The following is a 22,802-nucleotide window of genomic DNA, read 5'->3' as shown; positions in this document are numbered from 1 at the left end:
TGGGACGTGGCCAGAGCACGCTCAGAGGTCTGCAGAAAGGGAGCGCTTTGCTCTTGTTTCCACACCAACACGCTCACGTTCCGAGCACACAGGTTACATTTAACACCCCCTGTTGTGTCCCATAGGAGGAAAAACACTGCTGGAAATGTCAGTGCCCAGAATGAGCTTCTCCAGCGCTGTGGTTTGCAGTGGGGAAGCGACAGAGCACAAGATCTAATCAGCACCGTGACACCAGAGGCTGGGCTGCCCAGAGCAAGCTCTGCCGTGACCAGTCTTGATGGTGTTTTGTTGTTTTGCATGGCTAGAAGGCTCAGAGAGCATGACCACCAGCCTGCTGGGGTCTGACAGAGCCCAGTGTGGACTCTCACACTCCTCCACACAAGGGGAAGTAACACTGGAGTAACAGAACTACCAGCTTGTATGATGGCACTTCTCATTCTGCCCCCAGCCAGTGATCCTTGACTGGCTTGGACAGAAGAGGGATCACCCCAGACCCCTTTTCCTTTTAAGCCCCTTTGCCCCACTCCTGCCCTGTCACTGCACAGCTTGGAAGAGCATTATTTACACCCCATCACCCCACACTCCTGCTGGCTACAGCAGCCTCCAGTAGCTTGCAGGAAGCTAAGAATTCCGCCTTGAGGGACAAAGAGCTTTCTCTAAGCAGATCTGTGCCCCGGAGCCCTAAAGAATTTCCAGTGCATCATCACTCTAAGCTGCTGTTCCCTTCCATACAGCTCTGCCTCTAAAAATAAGCTGTCTCCAAAGAGACTCCGAGCCTACCGATCCCAGGGAGGTAGCGAATGATAGGGAACCTCCTCAGCAAGACAACACCACAGCATTGGGATTGTCCCCAGTCCTCTCACTGGGGAGAGGAGCAGCTGATTTCTAGTGACCCTCCCTCCCAGCCGTCTCCAGGAGCAGACTGCTCGCAGGATCACTTGAGCTGGCTGTCAGAGGCAAGGCTGAACCCCATGGGACACTCAGCCTTCAGACAATGGCCCCAAATTGCAAATCCCTCCCATCTGCTGCTCACCCAGGGCAGAGCCAGGCACAGGCACACCCTGTCTGAATTAGAGGGCAGGAATTGGGAGTCCAAAATCCCCTTTTCCATTTGCACTCCAAGAAACTGCCCAAACATTAAAGCCCCTGAACAGACACCCGACTTCCCAGCAGCAGAGGAGAAAGACTGGAGTTCAGCCACTTACTTTTTCCTGTCTTTGTCCTTCTTCAGTGGCTGCTGTGAGGTAGCCTGCAAGGATTGGGACTGCAAGGTTTCCACCGCTACTTTCCGCCGGTTGAAAGCGTTCATCTCTTCCTCCAGCTCCCTCCTCTTCTCCTCCACCTTCCTTTTCTCTTCCTGGTGTATCCTTTTTAAGTGCTCGAATTTCTCATGCAGCTGGTAGGAGACAGACCCTCTGAGCATCACACCCAGCATGACCATGGGGCTGCATTCCCACCTCCCACATGAATCCCACCACCCTACAGAGAGCGAGCAGCTGGTGGGAGGCAGCACCAGCAGCCAGCAACCCTGCACCGTGCGAGCCCCTCGCAGAGCTGACCTCTGGGCAGTCACAGCCTCTTCAAAACCAGCCCAGACACAATGAACTCAGCTCTGCTGCTGCAGAGCATCAATCCAGGAGGAAGCGTGAGCCCCCCAAGGGCTGGGGACAGCACAGACCCTTCCACTCCTCACTGGATTTGGGGATGGTCCATTCATTTCCTCCCCAGTCACAGCAGTAGCCCATGGCTTCACACCACTGACTCCAGCCCAGCTGCCCCCTTTGCTCCACTGCCCAGTGAGTCTCCAGGGGTAAGACCTACCCGGCTCCAACACATCCTGCATTGCCCTTCTCTCACCAAGCAGCAGGCAAGTCACCCACACGCTGCTCAGGACTGGGAAGACTCTTATTTCTGAGGCACCTAAACCAGTCATGCTGTTTTGGAAACATTACCCCATGTCCCCTCCTCTGAGCGGGCGAAGAGGGGGGTGTGTGTGTGTGTGTGTGTGTGTGTGAGCACACGTGTGTGCCTTGGCTGGTGAGCTCTGCTCCAGAGCCACACGTGCTTTCCAGGATTCATACGTGGCCCAGACCCAGATGCTGGCTGTGTATCTCCTCTCACAGGTTTCTGGCACACCCACCTCTCTCTCCTTCTCCTTCAGCTCTGCCTCCGTCTCCTTGACTTTGTTAACAAACATTTGTCTCATTTCTTCCTCCTTCTTCTGGAGCTCACCCAAGAACTCCTTCCTCTTGGTCTCATATGTTTCTTGGAGGCTGGGAAGAGAGCAAACAAAAGCCAGACTCTTAGGACACCAGTGAGTTAGTGATGGGGAAATGCCTGCCCACCTGTGCTGCTTCAGGATGAACAGGGGACATCACCAAATCCAGCTCCAGAGTTCCAACCCAGCACTAGTATTTTCCAACCCAGCACTGTGGATGCCACCTACAAACCTCCCGTTTTTTTGGGGTGTTGTTACCAAACTGTTGCTGTGAGGTGATGCTGGACACAAAGGCTGCTCACCTGAAGGGCTGGCTGTCTGGATCCGTGTCCTTGAAGCCCATCTCCTCCAGCTTGCACCTCCTATAGAGCTCGTAGTGGCGGGTGTGGGTCTGCTCCCTGAGATCCTCCATGTTCACCCGGATCAGCATCTCCCGCAGCTTCACGAAGTCGCAGTGACTTTCATTCTCAACTGGTGGAATCAAAGGGAAACTTTGGCAAAGCTCAGGCAAGGCAGGGAGACCCACACCATTCCCCTCCCAAAGGCCCCTGCCCCATGTCCCACCCAGGGCACAACACTGGGCATTCCCAGTGACCATTACGACCTGCTGATGGGAACAGGAATTCAAAGCAGAGCCTGGCCACCCCACGAAAGGCTGCATGGGATGTTCCTGCAGCATTTAGCACCTTTGGTGGGGGGACAGAGCTGGGGAGTGTGGCAGTGCCGGCAGCACAAGGGAGGCTTTGGGCAGCTCCTTACCTTGCACCACTCCCCACGGGTACTGCCGAGCTCTCACCAGCTTGTTCCCGACTTTCACCTCCTCCGTGCTGCCAACCACAGCGAAGGGCAGATGGGCCTGAAACAGAGCCAAGGCCAGGGACTCAGGGCACGGGCTAACCCCTTGGAGACCGGCCTGACCAGCAGATCTCCTCACCCAGACACAAGATCTACTTCAGAAAGGCCTTCTCCTGAAGCCAGACACCTCCAACGTATCTGCTACGAGCTGGGGTATTACAACAGAGAGCAGCGTAGGGTAGTAGCACAGCTTTACTGGCAACACTGGCTGTGCTTAACTAGAGAGGGAAATATTGTGGGAACACCATGATCATTACTGAGCCTCTCTGCCCATGTGTCAGGGTGTTGTTGCAGCTGTAGCCGCTCCACATGCCAAGAGCAGGGCACTCCCTGCCTCACAGCAAGCGGGAGCGAAGGCATCCGTGCCCAGGCCTTGGCAGAGCAGTTTGTGTGTGGGCACTGGGGGGGACGTGAGCAGGATGCAACATGTGCTCACTGCTCACCCAGCATCCTGCACAGGAAAGGAAACAGGGACCACGCTGGAGCATCATGGAGAGGGGCTGTGGAGCGGGCACTGCGGCAGGGTGAGGCTGGCAGAACCCTTCACCTCTCAGAAGAGACAGATCTGGAAGTGTGGAACTGGTAGAGAAGTGGTCAAAAATTCTGGGAGGAGGGAGGGGGCACCCCAGCAAGCAAGACTCCTGGTTTTCTCCCCAGCACATACAGCTTAAGGGGTGCATCCTCCAAATTTTTCATGAATTCAGCAAAAAGTATAGTGAAAAGACCTATCCAGGTGATGCAGAAATCCATCAGCTACTGAAATAAAGGGGAAAAAAACACCAACAATAAAAAGAGGGGTGTGTGAAAGAGAATGAAAAGCATTTAACCAGCAACAACAATGCAGCAAAACACTCACTTTGAAGAAAAAAGCTTCTTTTAAATAAAAATATTAACAGGGAAACATTTCAGGTGTTTCTTCTGCAATAGCCACACTCTGATTTGGGAGACAGGAACCACAGAACAGTAGGAGTTGGAGGGGACCTCAAGAGATCATCGAGTCCAACCCCCACTTTCAAGGAAGCCTGAAAGTGTTTTGCATATGTTCCGGCCAGGTCTGAATCTGATCTTTGCATTTCAAAAAGGACAAAGCAGGGTCTAACAATTTTTCTTCTTTCTTTTAAATTGAGTTTTCTTGGCTTAGCCCCTGAAGTCAGAAGGCTAATGTAAGTCTGAACTGTAAAAGCTGTATTTGAAGTTTCTCTCCCCCCAAATGAAGTGTCTCCTAAAAGCAGACAGAATGGATTTTGAAGGAACTGTTTTTTCAAAAACTCAATAAAACAAAATTTAGAGCTGAGTTTCTCCAGAGCTGAAACAAGAGCCACGTTTTAATCAGTTCTGAGCGTGAGAGCCCATGGCCTCTGTCAGGCCCACAGCTCAGCTTTCAAACAGAGCTAGTGTCTGGACAATCCCCACAAAGCTTGCCCTTGAAGGGCATTTCTGTGTGTGACCTTCACCCATCACAGCCTCTGTAGGTGATGGGTGGCAGCGTTACTCACGTTCATCACAGAGTTGGCCTCAGCGACGGCCTCGTCGTCCGTGGGGAACTGGTAGATCTGCACCCCGTTGCTGACCAGCTCACTCATTATCTTTATCTTGAACTTGTGCAACTCGCTCTTGGAGATGGTGTCGGCTTTGGCAATAATGGGGATGATGTTCACCTGGGGGAGAGGGGGACAGGGGGGACACAAAAGAACAACCAGGTGAGCAGCAGCCGGGCAAGCAGCTCTGCAGTGTGGGTGCCCGCAGGGGACCTGGGTCCTGCCCCATTGGCTGCTTTACCTTTCCTAAAGCCACAGAGTCGTTAGGTTTGCGTGTGAGCTGCAGCTGAACACTAGAGGGAAGAGTTTTCCAGGACTAATTTGACTCTGAGACTGAGACAAATGTCTGCAATAAACGCACAAGGAGCAGATCAAAGCCGCTGCTCTCACCCATGTGTTTTGTTACAGGTTTTGAGGGAGGCAGAGGCAGTGTAGCTGTCGCATCTGGAGCTGTCACCTGTCCCCTTCTGGCGGTGCTGACAAGGCATTTCAGAAGACAAGGGTAAGGAAGAAGCGCTGCAGTGAGCTCATGTGAAGCCCCCCCATGGTTAAGCAGAAGGACCAGGGGCTGCAGATCCTTTCTGAGGACTCCCTGAGCCTCTCCATAAGGATCACAACTTGGCCACACTGTGTGGGTTACACAGCCCACCCAGGAAAGGTGCAGGGTGCTGCACAGCAGACCAGAGATCTCTCTTCACCCTCTTGTTGCTCAGCTCTGGTCCTGTATCAGCAGTCATGCAGCAGGGTGCAGCTTCACCAGCCCAGCTCCCCCCATGCCCAGCACCAACCAGCACTGAGAGCAGGCAACAGGCACACCCTTTGGGAGGGATGTGGTTCACTACGACCCCATGCTTGGGAGAGCTACGTTGGGGCAGGATGTGTCACAGAACCCTCTGTTAGATAACACTGCTGTGCCCAGAAAAGCCAAGTGCAATACAGCAAACCACTGCTTAAACAAACAACAACAAGACCCATCTGCCTGAACAGCAGCCAGATTCATCGTGGTAAGACACAAGAATTCAGACAAACGAGGGGAAAGTCTGATTTGCCATCTAACATTTCCCAACAGCTCTCTGTCCCACAGAGCAGAAACTCAGAGCAGCCATTTGGGCTCCAGTGGGAGCCTGTTAAAAGGGATGGCCTTGCTTTCCCAGCTCAAGTTCTCTTTGTAGCTCAGTGTTTTTTCCATCCTACTTGTTTTTCCTTCTCCCTCTGGTTCAGCACTCACTAGAGGATTGACTCGCTCCAGAAGAAAATCATCTTAATTTGCTCACTGTAAATTTGTCTGAGGGGATAAAATGCTCCTTTTCCTCAGCCTCTCACACCCAGGCACACAAACCTGTACAGAACAAGATCTGCTGCTCACTCCTGCGCAGGTCGATGCCCTCATTACGAAGGTAAAGAGGGCCAGGACCACGGCTGGGTGCCTCACTGACCTGCTGAGAGCAGGAGCAGCCACTTCCCATGGAAAAAGGGTCAGCTCAGGGCTCACCCACCCCGGCTCTGGAGCAGTATCTGCAAGGGGAGAGGCAGTGCCAGGAGCTGCTGAGCATGGGGTCTGCACCCACCAGCCAGGCACACCAACAAAGGGCACAAGAGGTGACTTAGACCCCCTCACAGTTGGCCTAAACAGTTCTCCCTCCTCCTTCTCCCAGGGGGCTGCAGAGCCTGGAGCTTGGCCTGGCTTTCCCAGTGGCTCTGCAGTCCTGCTGCTGCCCCAGTGCCGATCGAGGTTGGTTTGAGTCCCCTCCAACCAGGTTCCTCATGCTTTGGAACAGCAACTCACTCAGCACCTCCTGCCAGAGCTCGGAGGGTTGTATGAGTTGTCCTATTTCCAGGAATCAATAGCCAACATCAGTACTGCAGAATCCTGGAAGTGGCATTTGGGTGTATCTCCCTCCTGCCCTTCTCTTCCCTTGCAGACTCCTTAATTAAAACAATTATTACTGCTTTTATTTTCATTTTCTGCATGCCTTAAACCCACAACTGGAAGCCCATGGTTAGCAAGAGATACCTGGAGCACCACACACTCGTCTTCCTGTCTGCCTTTCTCCTGTTTTGAGCATTGGCACCCCAAAGCTCTCGAGTCTCAAATGAGCTCACCCCTTCCCAGTGAGGAGAAAAGACAGAGAAGTTTGGAAACAAGAAACACATGAGATGTGAGATGCTCCTGAACCCAACCACGTGTCTAATCCTGCCCTCCTACAGCACTGTCTGCACATCCACCTCTAGGCAAGGCCAAAACAGACTGACACACAACCAGCCAGAGAGGAAAACTCACCTCTCCTCTTTCCTGAGCAGGTTTAGGAAGCCCCAGTGAAAGGAAGCGATGCCAGAACCATGTGAGGTTTCTCTCCCTGCTACTTTTACACAAATAACGCTTTTCTTGGCAAAATCCCAGATTGTTCTTCAACCCCAGAGCAATCTCAGATTTTTAAGCAAAGATCTTTGCTTAAAGATCTAGTAATAAAATCATGAAGGTAACTACTGAAGCATCACCTCACTGAATGTGGCAGGGATGCAGTGTCCCCTTGACTGTCAGTTCATGTGCTGGAAGTCTTTGCAGATGCTGGGATTATGACCAGAGGAAGCCTGTGCTTCAGGCCAGTCAGAGAACGGGCACACACACACAAACTGGGCCTCCTCAAGCGTTTGGACAGGAGTATTTCCCATCTCTGGAATGCAGCTGACAAGAACGTGCCAAAAGAAGTCAACTAGTAGAAAGTTATTTTACTACTATGAAAAGGCTACACACGTTTTCACCCTGTGAAATACAGCTGGGTTTTACCCTCATATCCAAAGTGTCCCTGAACACAACATCCCAGTAAGGCCAACAGGTCGATCCTACCTCGCAAACTGGGCACAGCATCCCCACCAGCCAGCGACCTGCCCAGGATGTGTCAGCTCAGGGACAGCAAGCCACCAGCCACAGCTCATAACCAGCACATGCTGACTGGAAACCAGCCAGGGACAACGACCAGGCAGCCCTGGGACACCCATGGCCACGCACAGTTCTGCCGTCACTTTCCAGGGCAGGCCTGGTTTAGATCAATAAATCCCCTTCTCATCTGATACAGCTGCAATTTGATTTCTCTCATTTATTTCTCTCCTCCTTTTTCCAAGTTAAGCCCAGTGGAAAGCCAGGCCCTGCCAGGCCAGACGTGCTTCCCAGCTCCCAGCCAGCCCTGCTGCCCCTACCTAGAGCCCCTTCAGCATCTGAATACCCGAGACAGCAGCTGGCCACAAGCTCAGCCAAACGCTCTGTTCCAGTACAATGAGAGGTTTTGTTTACCAAACAGCTTTACCCAGAAGGGATTTTGTAAACTTGATGCTACAAGCAAGGCTCCTTCTAGAAATGGTCCCACAGATTTTGATGCCTGCCCAGCACCCGCTGCTCCATCTTCAACCGCAGAGCAGGGGCCACCAGCCAGGTGAAGCTTTCCCAGAGGAAAGCCATGCTGGGGTGTGCTGGGGTGACCACGGATGTGAGTCAGTGCACATCCCCTCTGTTCAGCATCAGTAACCACTGGTTAACTACCACTGGTTAACTACCAGCCTGGAGCAGGCAGAAAGCTGCCTGGGGTTTGCTGACACCCCACTTCACCCCACACACGTGCTGGCCCCCAAGCACAAATGACTCACACGTGCTAGAAAGGGGCACAGCACGGTCACACACACTTTTTTAAGGAGTGCCTGGAAAGCACCTCCATGTCCTGGGATGCCACCGATGCAGCAACACAACACAACCTCCTGACACCCAGGTAACATCAGTGGTCTCTACTTCTACTTGCTTGTTCTTTGCAAAGCCACCACGTGATGAAATCCAAGATGTTCTCAGGATGTGGTAAGAAGAAAGATGAGCACAGGGGGATAAAACAGCCTCAGAGAGGCCTCGAAGTAGAAGTTCAGAAGTATAAAGAGCTCATGTGTGCACAAAGTTCCCATCCCTGCACAAGCACAAAGGATTTATTTTGGTACTCAAGGACCACATTAAAGGCAGCCACAGGGAGCTGTGAGAAGTGGGGAATGGAGGAGGAGAGAAAAGCTTTGTGGGACCACCAGCGCCATGGGGAATGGTGCAAATGCTTTCCTCCAAGCATATTTCTGGGAACACGTAATGCTGGCACAGCACCAAGGGACAAGAGTTTATGAAGGGAAAGTTTTCTGGATTCCTGATGAAGTCAGTGTAACAGCCACCACGGTTACAGGGAGCTCACTGCGATGGGAAGGCAGTGCCTGCTTTGGAGCAGGGCCAAGGAGAAGCAGGGCACCAGCCCCTGGTGGTAAGGGCAGACAGCAGGGACTCTGAGGGGAACTACGCCCCAGGGAAGTCCCACAATGCTGCACACAGCAGTCAGGGAAGAGACATTCCCTAGATGCAATCCAGGGGATTCCCAGGTACAACAGGGTCCCAGCTCCCTCACCTGCCCCTTCTGCAGACTGATCTGCCACTCCCAAGGAACCACCTCGCTGCTGAACACTGCTCTGCAAGACAGGAAGTTCTTGCAAAGAGAAAAGAGGCTGCTGAGAGCAGTGATGCTTGAAGCCTCCTGAGGCTGCCTGGAAACAGCTGGAGCCACCAGAAGTGTGTCAGAAACCTCCTCGGAGCTGCAGGGACATTGGCAGTAGCAGTTAAGCACCCCCCTGACAGCTCATGTGCTGCCTTGTGTGCTGGCACGCAGGGCCAACGCTTCCCTTCAGCCCTGGTCTCCTCTGCACTGGCCACACCTTAGGACATGGACCATTCTGGTTTCTCTCACCCCTCCTCTCCTGAAGACGGGTCAGGACAGCAGAGGTGGCTCTGCAGCCTCCACAGATCAACTGCAGGAGCTGGAACACATCCTTACCTGCTCAGCCATGAAGAAGAGCTAATGAAGACACAGCTGATTGCTTTGATAAGCACGAGCTAGTCTGGGTACAATTCATACAGAGATGGACACTTCAGACTTCCCACAGCTAGCTGGGTATTCCACCTCATGTTTATCAGGAAAGCCAGAGAGGAAAAAACCCAACACAACCTCAGCAGCCCACCAGAGCAAGTGAAGCTCTACCAGAGTCCTAAAAACAGCTCAGCTGACATGCAGGAAGCTCTCCAGAACAAAACCTACCACGTGACAGTGTTAACAGAAGCTTCACCACTTCCAGAAAGGGAGAGCGTGGTCTCCAAGCCCTTACCTTGCTATCCAGCTTCTTCATTGTCACCAGGTCCAGGGACTTGAGCGAGTGGCCGGTCGGGGTGATGAAGTACAGGCAGACGTGAATCCTGGTGTCGTGGTAGTTGAAGAGAGACCGTCGGATCTTCAGCTCCTCTTGCAAATAGTTTTCAAACTGCGTATCAATGTACTCAACTATGGGCCTGTAACTAAAACCATACCATTAGCAACCCAGCTACTGGAGCTCACAGCTAATCAGTCTGAAGGCCTGAGGAGTTTTCTGTATTATCACTGAGGAAGTAGTTATAAGGCTTAAAGAGCTGAGCCTTACAACAGGCAAAGCGTGGCATTTGCACACAGACCTTATTATCCAAAGGTTGCTGGGGCATCCTGAGGCTGCACTGCAAACTCTAGGGCCAGTGGAGCATGGAAAGATGACTGCTTCAGAGATCCGACTTTGCCAGGATCTCAGGGCTGAGCCACCTGGCTGTAGCAATGCAGCACAACCAAGGAGAGACCTTGGAGTCCCAGAAAGCCTTTTCCTGGGGCTTGAACAAGATGTCTGTGTAATTCAGTGAGACGGGTCCAGAGACACCGATCACTGCCAGAACAGATCATTCCCAACCCTGCACTGAGGACAGCTTGTTAACGGCTCACGCTCCTGGAGGACACTGTTCTGGGCTGGAAAAGCCTTGCATAACATCTTTTTGGTTCCTCACCCACCTCCCTCTACACTCAGTGCCCGAAGCAGAGCCTCTGCAGGGAGCTGCCCCATTTACAGCAGCACAGACACCTCCTCCGCAGCACCGCAAGCAGGTCTGCAGGCAGTTCACATCTAAACGCCAGAGCCAAGCCCAGGAATGCCAAGCAGATGGCACGGGACCTGCCTTTCATCTTTGTTTATCTGATCCCCAAACCCAACAGCGTCCACAATTGTCAGCTTCAGGTGGACGTTGCTCTCCTGCAGGTCGTAGGTGCGCGGCCGCAGGAGAACCGCGCTCTCGTAGTGACTGGCTTCCTCCGTCTCAAAGGTGGTGTTGAAGAGGGTGTTCATCAGCGTGGACTTCCCAATGCCAGTCTCACCTAGGGAGGGGAAATCATCAGCTCACTGCAGCAGGAGTTTGTCACAGGTACTTCAAAGAGGAGGAATTCCAGAGGAGAACTAAATTGTCCTGTGAAAGGTTACTACAGATCGCGTGTGGACAGAGTGTAGCTGTGGGGAAGGGAGCTGCACTCCTGAAGGCCACCCATGCTTCATGCAGAGCTAACACAGGGCCACACAGCACAGCACAACACGCTGCCTTCCCCTCCACAGACCCTGACTTTGCTCAGGACCCTGCACCAGGGAAGCTGAGTAGTTCTAGTAGACTCCTCCTGGTCTTCAGATGAAAAGGAGTAAGACCCAGCAGCCCCACTGACAAGGACTGTTTGGGTCAGGTTTTGGCTGTCCTAAACACAGTGATAGCTCCAGGTAATGCTGCAGAGCAGTGGGAAGCAATGGGTGTTTCATGTGCCACCAAGGGGACAGGGAAGGCCAGCAGCCAGATTCCCAATCCTAACAGGCTGCTTGGCCACTTCCTCCCTTTGCTTTATTTTGCTATTAAAGTCTCTGGGGATTATTTTTGGTTTGAGAGGAGCCCCCTGTGAGGAGGGCTCTGGGGGCCTATTTTAGCACAGAGAAATGTGCAGGCAGCTCCAAACCTGCTAGGACAACTTGCCATCAGCCTGAAAAAACTCTGTAGCAACAAAGGTGCTGGATGAAGGTTTTAGGATTTCACTGCACAGCTGAACTTTGGGCAGCCTGGAAGCCTTAAAGCAGCTTGTCCCTCTTCCACAGCCTCAGCCCCATAGCACACATGTCCCACTAATAACTGTCAGTGGACTCAAGTCCACTCTGCTGCAGCCCTTTCCCCCTCAGCAGCTGCACAGTCAGCTCTGTGGCTCTTTTGCTCTCCCCTCCACAAGCTCCACACGAGGTGCTCAGTGAGCTTGTCCAAGACGGTCCCGTCCTGCACAGACACATCCCAGACAGCACGTCTGAGCTTTGAGATGGTGGGGCCACCTGTGGAACAGCACTGGCCAAACTGGAGGAAATAAGCAACAAACTCCTCTGTCACGTCAGATGCAGACATCCACAGGCATCCAAACTATCCCAGCAAGGCAGCAGCTGTCTGACAGAGCACGGGGTGCTGCTCTGCCCTGAAAAGCTCCAGCTGCACAGGGAGACCAGCCTGGATGGTGGTGGCTGCAATGCAAGTGGTTTCATCTCCTACTGCTCTTGATTTCTGGAGTCTGCCTTTAGTGTTTCTGCTCCCTTCAAGGTTGCCCTGTTGGTCCATGATTCGTCATGCAGAGGGAGAGAGCATGGAGCTGAGAGGAGACGGCAGAGAAACTTGGTATGGGGAGAACAGCTCTTGGAGAGCCAGTGGGGGCCAGATTAGGAGAAGGTTCCCATCTGTATCCCCCCTGTTGCAACAGCCACTGAGGGACACCTGTGATGCATCACGGACCAAGCTCCATCCCAGAATACTTGGCACTCTGAGAGCCAGAAAGGCTTTGAACGGCTGCTCCTGGTAACTAAACAAGACTGATGTTTTCCAGACTGGCCTACAAGGGGCCCCATTTAAAGTCCTCACTCATGACACACAGGCCTGTTGGCCAAGGAGAGGCAGAATCCAAGGACGTGGCCTTCTGTGCCCCCCTCACTTCCCATCCTGATACACCTTGGACAGACAGATGCTGCTCCTCCCAAGCACAACCCCTCTCATTAAGCCCAGCCACCACCAAGGAGCCCTACAGCAGACAGTTTCTGTTGAGAGGTGCCACACCTGCTGCTCCCAAGGGCTTTGGGCTTTTTCCTTCCTCAGGCACAACCACAAATGGGGCTGGGAATAGGGCAGAGGCACCTGCTGCTTCCTACCAGCTGCCACTAAGGTTGTGCAAGGAAATAAACCCAGCCTGGTGGTCTTGGTTAATCTGAAAGTTGGCTGGAGAGCTCAGTACTGATGTAAACCCCATTCTCCTGTTCAGTTGTGGGCACAGCTGGGAGCAGGAACTGGTAAATATGGGGTAAAGGGGGGTTTTAACTCGTCCTCCACCCCCCAAAAAGCCCCTGCACAAGCAGTAGGGCCAGGGGAGAATGCTGGAGCATCCTTCTAGGTGTCCCCAAGAGCAACACTAAGATCACGTTGCCCTCTGCTGCAGTTACCCTTCTGCTAAGGAACAAGCCCAGGATGTTCAACTGATCTCAGCTGTGCTCTTTCCTCATGGTTTGGATATGCAAAAGCACCTCAGGGACAGCACAAGCCCCTTGTGCAAGCTGCCAGGGTGTCGCTGCACGCTCTGTATGAAGCCATGTTCTCTTTGGGAGGGCCAGGCAGGAGGCTGCTCTCTCTGGATGTGTTTCTGCTGGTCTGGGAGGTTATCATACTCCAGACCCCACACACAATACAAGAACCAGCCAAAGCAATGCTCATCTCATCACTGGGAGGGACTGGTTCCTAGTACCCCAGCCAGCATCCCCTGTTAGATTGTATTGATGCCAAAATTAAAGACCAAGATTATTAATGAGGGTATTTTCCAGTCAGGCTCTCACATCTGCTCATAATCTTCAAGATAGTTACTTTATGATCAATACAACCAGTAACACTCCCTTTGCAGCACTGAGACAGGCATGTTTCAAGTCCTTGGACTCACCCTGGGAAGCATCAACCAGGCACAGACTAGACACAGGCCCCTTCTCCCTAGGTTTGGGGTGCAGGCTTGCACTCAGAGGTGACAGAGTTCTTGCCAGCAGCTCTCAGCTAACTTGTGGTGCAGCTGACAGCATTTATGTGGATGCTGTATTCACCAAGAAGCTGACCATGCCAGCCACATGCTTGTAAATGGAAATATTTAAACTGGCCATGTAAGGGTTGAGGTCTTCCCTCAGCCCTTCCTACTGCAAAGCTGTGGCAGCAGAGGAGATGAGCAGCACCTCAATTACAGGAACTCCTCTGGTTTGGCCCACAGGGCTCAGCCATGGCGACCTCTCTGCTGCTCTCTGGACAGTCCAACACCCATCTCCCCCACTCCTCACCAAAGGCAGGAAGTTGATATATTAAATCTTTTCCCAAAACTGCTTTGAGTTTTGGGCAGCGAGTCTCCAACTGTCCTTTGTCAAAGCCACAACTCAGAAGCATCAAGCTCCAGAGACCTCAAGCCCACTGAAATCAAGATGTACTTTTAAGAGTTCAGCATTTCTCCCTTGCTGAAAGGCTCTGCTGAGGCCCGTGGCACAGCAGGACAAGCAACCAAGAAGTTCTGGTCCCACCCTCAGCGCGCTGCCAGCTCGGCCCGTGCCTGTCCGCGGGGGACTGTGCTCACCCACACAGAGGATGTTGAAGCTGAAGCCTTGTGTGACCGACTTGCTGACCAGCTGGTCGGGGAGGCTGTCGAAGCCCACATGGCCCCCCAGGGAAAGGTTCCTCTTCTCTTCATTCTGGCAGGGAGAAGAAATCAGATTAGCAGAACTGCCCTGAGATGGCAAGTCAGAGACACGAGAGGACTCACCAAGCCCAACAACCACCCTCCCAGGCGCTGCAGAGCCACCAACACAAAGCCAAACACTGCTGCAGGACCTTGTGCTGTGGCACACCATGGCTGAAACCCCCTGACAGCCACCAGCAACAGAAAAGAGAGGGGGAAAACTCTGCTGTTCCTGGGGAGTCGGGAGAACCAAGCTACCAGGCTACAAAGAAAAGAAAACACTAGCACAAGCTCCAACTACGTGCAGCTGGGAGAGATTAGCCAAGGCAAACCCACTGCCCTGTGTGTTTTAGTACTCATTTCACCTCATCTTATTTTATTTTATTTAACACCCCAGGGCTGGATCCAGCTAGACAGGCTCTGCATTCCCCCTCCTCCCAGTGCTTTTTCCCCCTTCGCTCTTGCCATGGGCAGCTCAGTTTTGTTTGCTCACACATCCAGGGGTGCTGGTTGTGCAGGCAGGGCGAGGAACCCTCTTGCTTTACCATCTGTGACCAGGCTGTTTTCCACCGTTTCCTTGCTGTTCCTCTTCCTGCCTCCCCCATGTGCACTTTGTCCTTCCTTCTGTCTGCTCCCTCTCCCAGAGACACACTACACTGATGAGCTGTAGCTAGCTGTGCTCTGAAACCAAGGCAAGAAATACCCGAGGAGAGCACAGGTCTGTGCCCTGCATCATACAGCCAGGCAGCCTGGGTCAGCTATAACCCCAGAAGGGAGCATCCAACAGAAGGGTCGTTTCCATGCCCAGTGATTAAGAATGGTAAAGTTTGGATTTGCACAAGTATTTCAACGGATGTGTCACCTCTCTGCACAGCTGAGTGGGTGCCATCCGAGAGCAGGGACCGGAGCATGGCCCCTACAGCCTCTCAAACACTCTCTCCTTCCATGGAGAAGCCAGGACACACAAGTTCAGAGGAGGATTCTTTCACTGTTCCTTCAGTAAAAGAGTCTGGTTTCCTTAATCACCAGCACACTGTGGAAGATTGGGATGGAAAAACCATCTACCCCTTGGCTCGGGTCCTTCTGTCTGTCCCTGGCAGTTTGGGCTTAATGCCCTGGCACTGAGACTGTGAGAGGAGAGCACACCCTGAGAAGAGCCTTAGGGGGCTGTCAGACTGTAGAATGACTTGAGAGGAAAAGAAATGATGTGATGAGCCTTGTGTGTTGCTCTGTGCCTGCCAGGAGATTGCTAAGGAAAGCACCCACCTCTGTTCGACTGCACCTCGAGTCGCAGCCTCTTTAGCTCTGCCTTTCTCAGCTTTGTAAAATAACCATTTAAATCACAAGAACAACTTGTGATCAGCTGAGGCAGCTCCTTAGTCTCACACCCCCCTCTGCCTGCCCTGGTTAGTATGTGATACCAGTTTCCAGGTGATTTCAGCCCAGCACCCTCCAGAGGGACTCCCCAACAGACACAACGGAACCACACTGGGCTCCTGCAATCGATTCTGTTCCATCCCAGCAGGATGGATCGTGCTCACTGAGCGGAAGCAGCAATCATTGAAAGTATTCCTGGGGGACAGGCAGCAACAGTGATGGTTTTAAGGTGGCCAGAAGTCTAGGTGAATTTAAAAGGGGCCCCTACCACACAGGAATGTCTGAGTGAGACTTTTCTCCATTCATCTGGCGCCATATGGAGAGGCTAAAGCTCAGATTAACCCCTCTGCAGGGACAGACCCTAACTGTGGGGTGATCACCCAGCACACAGGGAGCAAAGCGAGTTGGTGCTGACAGAGGCAGCCCAACACTGAGCCACAGATCCAGCACAGGATGGACCAGCTGCACCAGGAAGAGGAACGTGGGCTCAGAGCCGCCTAGGTCTGAGTTCCTTCCTCCTAAGGAGGAGACTGCCAGGAGGTGCAGGAAGGCACTGCATGCATCAGCAGAGCTTAGGGGGCTTCCTCCCACCCTCAGCCCCATCTCCTCAGCACCCACCTCTCTTCACCCCCAACTTTGAGCACTCAGAAAGCCAGTTCCCAGCCCTGCAATGCAGCAGGAGCCAAGCAAGCCGTTCCCACAGAAAGTCACCGAGTTTGATGGTTCCACTTTGTGTCTTTTCATTTTGAAATCATCAACAAAAACAAGCAAACAAAAACACAAACCAGAAGCCTGGGATGACATTTTTTGGATGGGAAATAAATAAAGGCTGCCGATGGCTATGATTAGGCTGAGAGTGCCCGAGGCTGGGAAGAGGTTTCCAGGCAACAGGCAGCACCACTGCTCAGGATTTTAAAATAGGCTCCAGTGAGGCAGGGCTGCACTGAGAACTCAGTCATGCTGAGGAGGAGGAAACCCAAATGCTTTCGCTCAGGGCTTTCTTCTTCCCTTCTTTATTTGGCTTCTGGTCACCGTTCGCTACGGGACAAGAATACACTCACTCAGAACCACTCACCATCTCTTAGGGCTGCTAAGCCCACCAGCCAAGCTTCAGCCAAACATCTTTGTCAGTGACCTTGAAACACACAGTTGCCTTTTATTTCCCTGAGCAGCAATACTAATCTGGTTCAAGTCCAAGACGCTGCTGATACCAAAGCACAAACCCATTTGCTGTGCTGGCAGCGTGTTCAGCTGTCATTCAGCCTCCAAAGGGATTTTGCCATTGTTGCTGTGTTAGGATAAACAACAGCAAGGACTGCTGGAAAGGAATAAGGCTAAGAAAATAAAGGAGAAAAAATGAGTTTTCTTGGGTTTATTCCTTCTCTCCAACCCACTGAGCCTACAAACTTGATGGCCTTGAGAATACATCTGATTTCCCCACTGGACTGTGCCATTCAGTGAGCTGACCTGCACCAAAGGAAGGAGGGGAACCTCCCCACTGCTCTGATGAGCAACCACTGGCACTGCTTCCTGCACCTACCTGCCACTCATTTCCAAGTCTCACCCTGAATGACTAACCCCTTTGGCCAGCTGCTGCTCGCCCAGGGTAGCCCAAGGACAGCTTGACACCGTTCACCTGCCAGGAAAGGCAACAAGGTCACCCTGAAAATTGAATCCTCTCCAGCAGAAGCAGCCAGCCTGCAATGCTCAGCATAAATAATCAATCCAGAATACAAATGCTGCGATAAACGAGGGCAGCAGCAGCACAGAACTGCTGGGGGAGGAGGGGGAGATGCTTCTGCTTTAAACTAAACTTTTTCCACGTTTGGTGCCAGCAACACAGGACAGCAGCCATCAGGTTCCATGGCTGAGCTGGATGGGATCAGCCAGGCAGAAACACAGGCCTGCCCTTTCCAACATTCCCACCCTCCACAATGCCTGGTGAGGATTAGGTCCCTCATCTTGGTGAGCATTAGGTCCCTCATCTCACAGAGAGACAATTCTCCTGGCCCTGACCAGGCAAGACCCCATCCTGGGGCTGCCAACAACCACAAGGCAGCCAGCCTATCCTGAAGCCCAACTGATCGTTTTGTAACATGATAATTAAGTTTGGGATGGCTCCAAGTGCAAACTCCCACCATAAGCAGCTGCTGTAGCCCTGAACGTCACTTTTTGGGTCACTGATGGCATCAGAGAGACCAGATCCAGATCCCTAGGAGGGGATTGACAGGGTATTCACACAGTAATGAGGTTCTTCCAAGTAGACAGAGGGAATGAAGGAACCTGTGAGGAGAAATAGCACCGGCTGCAGCATCAGGCAGCGTGCCTATGAGCCTTTAAAAAGGGAAAATAAAAAAAGACTCAGATCACAGTTTCCCTTCTCCCAGTCTCTTCATGCTTCACCTCCAAATTAGCATCGGTTTCACTGCACGTCATTACATTTTTCAGCAGCTTCTGCCAGGAAAAGCAGCTTCATGGCTGGTGCACAGCCCGTGGGGGATGGCAGCAGGAGCCCCACAGCCAGCTGCCCCTCAGACATGTGGTTTCCTAACTACAGGAGGGAGCAGCTCGCTCTGCTTTTACATGTGCTGTCCCTGTTCTCCCTGGTTTCACACCAGGACCAGTAGGAACAGACTGGAACTTGGACAGAAAAGACTGTTCTGACATCATCTGGTTAAACAAAAAAAAAGCAAAGAGATACAGGGAATTGTTTTTTGGTTCATCTCAACAAGAAACACTTTGGGTGACAGACACTTGCCTTGTCTCTCTTCCTGGATGAAGGAGGTGAAGGCACATGGGAAAACAAAAGCCTGCTCAAGTGACACAACCATATATTGTCGTATTTGGGTTTTTAAATTGTGATTTTAATTTTCTTTTTTCTTAAGAGCTTGGCAGAGGTTTTGTTGGGGTTTGTTTGGGTTTTGTTTGTTTGGGGTTTTTCTAAGAACTGGAGTTGTAAGGTAAATGTTGTGCCCAGCTCCAGCAGGTTCATCAGTGTGCAAAGAGCTCGTGAACACCTTGTAAAGCCAAAAGCAAACCCAGGATCACCAAAGAAGCTGGTTCTCAGCTAACCAGGACTGGAGCAAAGGCTCCTGCATGCACAGGAACGTGCTGGGTTACCCTTCAGGCTGTATCAGAGGTGCCTTTCCCATTTCCATGGTCCCACAAAACAGAAATGAGGAAGAAGAACAGCTGACATTTTCCAAGGCAAAGCAGCAAAGGCTGACAGGGACAAGAGGGGAAACTCCATCCTTTCTTCCCCCTGCTAGATGAAAAGGCCTTACACTAGGGCAATGAGCTTCAGCCCAAAGCTCCCCAACGATCCCTCCAGCACCTCTCAGGGCTTCACACTGTCAACCCAGGGTCTCCCAGGGCCATGGCCAGGCTGCAGGTGCCCAAACGCCAGCCCTGCATGCAGGGCAGAGGCACAGCCATTCAGACTGTGCCTTCTCCTTCCAAGAGCTCACAGGCAGCACTACCTCAGGTTCCTCTCTTCCCATGCTTTTTTCCAGTAACATTTTCCACACACTCACCAAATAGCACGAGGCAACACCACAACCCCTGCACAGCAGCTTCCCACTGCCCAGGCACTCTCTGGTCAGTGAACTCCTCAATCCTGGCCGAGATCTTGACCTTAAATAACACCAAATCCACCAGTGCTTTGCAGCACAGGTCCTGCTCCAGCCTGGGTACAGCCCCACCACCTTCACCCCAGTGCCCACCAGCATCTCCCCGGCACTGGGGCAATGGATGCGCCCACCCATCCCCTCACACCACAGCCACAGAGTCAGAGAGCAGCGTGCCAGGCACCCTGGCCAAGCACAGACAGATCCTCTCTCCCTTCTAATTTACAATCAAATCAAAGCAGAACGTTAAGAGGGCGCAGGCAGACAGGCTGCAGCTCCCCACCCAGCGTGACGCGGAGCCGGGCGGGGGGCAGCGCGGGGAAGCTCGGCAGGGCCCGGGCAGAGCTCCCGTGGTGGGACCGAGCGGTCGCCCAGGGCCTCGCTCAGCGCCCGGCACAGCCGGGGCCTGCGTTAGCCACACAGCAATGGCTGCGCCTCCCGGTGCCCCGGCCACAGGCCACAGCAGCGCGGGCAACACCCAGATTCCTACGTGTCACCAGTGGGGGTCACAGCATCACGGAGCTGTAGGGGCTGGAAGGGACCTGCAGAGCTCATCAGGTCCAACCCCCTGCCAAAGCAGGGTCCCTAGGACAGGGCACACAGGTCGGTGTCCAGATGGGGCTGGAATCTCTCCAGAGAAGGAGACTCCACACCCCCTGGGCAGCCTGTCCCAGGGCTCCCTCACCCTCACTGGGAAGAAGTTCTTCCCCAGATTGGTGTGGAACTCCCTGTGCTCCAACTTGAGGCCATCGCCCCTTGTCCTGTCCCCACAGACACTGAGAAGAAGCTGCCCATGTCCCCCTGTGTCCCACCCTTCAGTTATTGATACCTATTGATCAGATCCCCTCTCAGGCTTCTTCTCTCCAGGCTGAACAGCCCCAGCCCACTCAGCCTTTCCTTGCAGGGGAGATGTTCCAGGCCTTAATGCTTGTCTCCTGAGTGGAAACACATGGAATCAGGAGATTGTTTGGTCCTGATACAGGGAGTCTCAGTTGCAACTGAGCAGAGAAAGGACTGCAGGAGACCTGGCTGTTTATTAAATCCAATCAGAGCAAGCCAGCCCTGTGTGCAGGCTCACCCATGCTGGCACCCTGAGCAGCCAGGCTGCCAGCATTGCCCAGCCCCTCTGAGGCTGTGGACAAGTCAGAGCACCCACAAACCCACCAAGAGAGAGGTCTGCATCAGGGTCCAGCACAAGCAGGGTGCCTACCCCCAGCCCACACCCACATGGTGCTGTGGGATCCTCCCCAAACACCTATCCCTGCCCTGCAGAACCCTTACAGAGGCGCTGGGAGTTTTAGCACCATTTCACAAGTCAATTGAGTCATGGAGCAGCTGGGTACTTGCCTAGAGACCTTTGGGCAAACAGTGTCAGAAGCCAAACTCAGCTTCTTTGTCCAAGTGGCACTCCCTGGGGCCTGGCCTGGTTTCTGGGTCAGTGCACTGGCAAGTCACCTCTCTCAGGAGATCTCGCCCCATCTCTAAACACCAGCTCGACAAACGCCCCTTGACATTTGCAGAGAGACAGCAGCAGGTACAGACTCAGGTTTTCCCAAAGAGAACACTTCTTTCACCAAGCTCAGCAGCTGAGGGGAAGCAACAGCCACATCTGACGTTTGACAGGCACCTCCACAGCATTAGCAACATTCAGAACAGACACCATCACTGCTCTCACACATCACGTTCTCGTTCTTGTACTCTCAGGGTAAGGACTATTAGATGTCTGACAGCATCAATGAGTGAACTCATACGTTGCAGTCTACTAAGCAGAAAGAGGTGGCTCAAGAGAAGCAATGGGACTGAATCTGAGGTTGTCTAACCACAGACAGAGGACCCTGAGCATAGCAAATCTTGACAGAGGGCTTAGGCACAGCAAGTGTGACCTCATGGGTGCCATCAGCACAGGAGATGAAAGGAAATGGGACAGGCCAGTAAGACCTCAGCACCTCTTAGGCCACAACTGTCCCACCTGAACTCCACTGATCTCAAGCAGATTTGCACAGTGTGAGCACACACACAACTCTGGAGGTGTTCAGTTACCTTAAGCACGTGCTCAAAATTCCAGGTCCCTGTAGTGGAACACTTAGCAGGCTTGGGGGTGGGGGGAGAAGGGACTTCAAGGATCATTTGGTCCAACTTTTCCTGCCAAAAGCTCCTCCTAGAGAACAGCACTGCCTGGACAAGGTGGCCCCATCCAGCCAAATGTTAAAAGCACCCAACACTGGGGAAGGCACCACTTCCCTGGGAAGATCACTCCAATCCTGTTCTTTTTGTATCCCATCCGATTCTCCTCAGGAGAAACTCACACCTATTACACCTTGTCCCTTTACAAGGAGTCACATGGAAAAGGGAGTCTTCATCTTCTTTGTAGCCACTCTTCAAGTACTGAAAGTGGTGATGAGGCATCCCCTAAGCCTTGTTTTCTCAAGGCTGAACAAAACCTGTGCTCAGCCCTTCCTCACACAGCAGGCTCGAGCTGTAAACAGTAATGCTGGGATGCTGAACACTGCTCTGCCCTCCAGCAAAGCCCCAGCACCCTTCCAACACTGCTCTGCCCTCCAGCAAAGCCCCAGCACCCCTTACTTCCTTCTCTTTCCAACACACAGCACATCAGAGCACAGCAATGCCCGAGCCATCCTTCCTCATACATGACACCAGTCCAGCCAGTCCTCTCCAGCTGCCACGTGCTCCCCTCAGCAGGCTCCCAGCACAAACTGCAGTCTCCCCCAGTAAGAAACTCACACACTAAAAAAAAAATATATATAAAATAAACCACCAATTCCCAGCCCCCTTTAAACCAATCTCCTAAGAATGCCAAGAATTTTCCCAGACACTCGAGCCTTTATTCATATTCCTCCCGGCTCCCAGCTGCACTCCAGGCAGGCAAAAACATCACTGAAAAAAACAGCTATGGAGTGAGCACCAAGAACTGCCACAGCAAAATGAAAGGCACTTTACAGAGGCAAGAAGAGACAAAAGCTGAGGTTCCCCCCTTTGGGGCTAACTAAAGGTTACGATGCCTGAAGGGATGCCTTTCTGGGAGAATTCGTCTTTGAGATCTATTCATAAACCCTGAGACCAGTGAGTTCATTATGAAGAGCAACGTTCAACATCTTGGGAAAACAAAAATTAAAGAAAAAAAAATATCCCTGGTCCAGCATGGGTGTTCCCTAGCATCCCATGGGCTCCGGGCAAGTCACGGGGAAGAAAACGCTCTGCTGCACCCCATAAAAATCCAGCTTGCTCAACACACGCTGCAGTCACCTGCCTGTAAGAAGGTGTGCAGAGCAAGCAAAACTCTTTAAAAGGAGGGAACTCCTTAGGCAAACTCCTTAATTGCCTTCCTGTGCCCAAGCAGCTGGTGCCAAAGCGGTGGTTTGGTTCCTGTGGCACGCCCTGTACCCACATCCCAGCCACACGCTGGGCGAGCCAGCAGCAGGGGTCTGCACAGGTGACACGCTCCCTCCCACACCAGCCCGCTCACTGGAGTGCTTGTGTGCAGTGAACTGCCAGCGCTGCCTTCAGCCTGGCTCCAGCCTTCCCTCCCTTAAAACCCAACCACCACCAA

At 52.7% G+C, this 22,802-nt stretch overlaps 1 protein-coding gene across 2 annotated transcripts in view; it reads right to left on the bottom strand.

The window, feature by feature from the left end:
• SEPTIN8 (septin 8) overlaps positions 1 to 22,802 on the bottom strand; it is a gene marked incomplete at both ends in the record, with an annotated part of 37,605 nt that overhangs the window by 6,177 nt on the left and 8,626 nt on the right. Inside the window, 8 exons of one of the 2 annotated variants that reach the window (XM_084268486.1) lie at positions 1,206 to 1,396; positions 2,141 to 2,273; positions 2,521 to 2,689; positions 2,978 to 3,074; positions 4,570 to 4,731; positions 9,787 to 9,973; positions 10,643 to 10,847; positions 14,130 to 14,244. In XM_084268486.1, the coding sequence (XP_084124612.1) occupies positions 1,206 to 1,396; positions 2,141 to 2,273; positions 2,521 to 2,689; positions 2,978 to 3,074; positions 4,570 to 4,731; positions 9,787 to 9,973; positions 10,643 to 10,847; positions 14,130 to 14,244 (1,259 nt within the window). The remainder of the gene's footprint in view (positions 1 to 1,205; positions 1,397 to 2,140; positions 2,274 to 2,520; positions 2,690 to 2,977; positions 3,075 to 4,569; positions 4,732 to 9,786; positions 9,974 to 10,642; positions 10,848 to 14,129; positions 14,245 to 22,802) is intronic. The other variant, XM_084268487.1, reaches the window with a different exon arrangement.

The sequence above is a fragment of the Gallinula chloropus genome, assembly GCF_964237585.1.
Source record: "Gallinula chloropus genome assembly, chromosome: 10".
Taxonomy (NCBI): Eukaryota; Metazoa; Chordata; class Aves; order Gruiformes; family Rallidae; genus Gallinula; species Gallinula chloropus.
The sequence above is the reverse complement of the archived record's forward strand: the minus strand, read 5'-3'. Positions and strand labels throughout refer to the sequence as shown.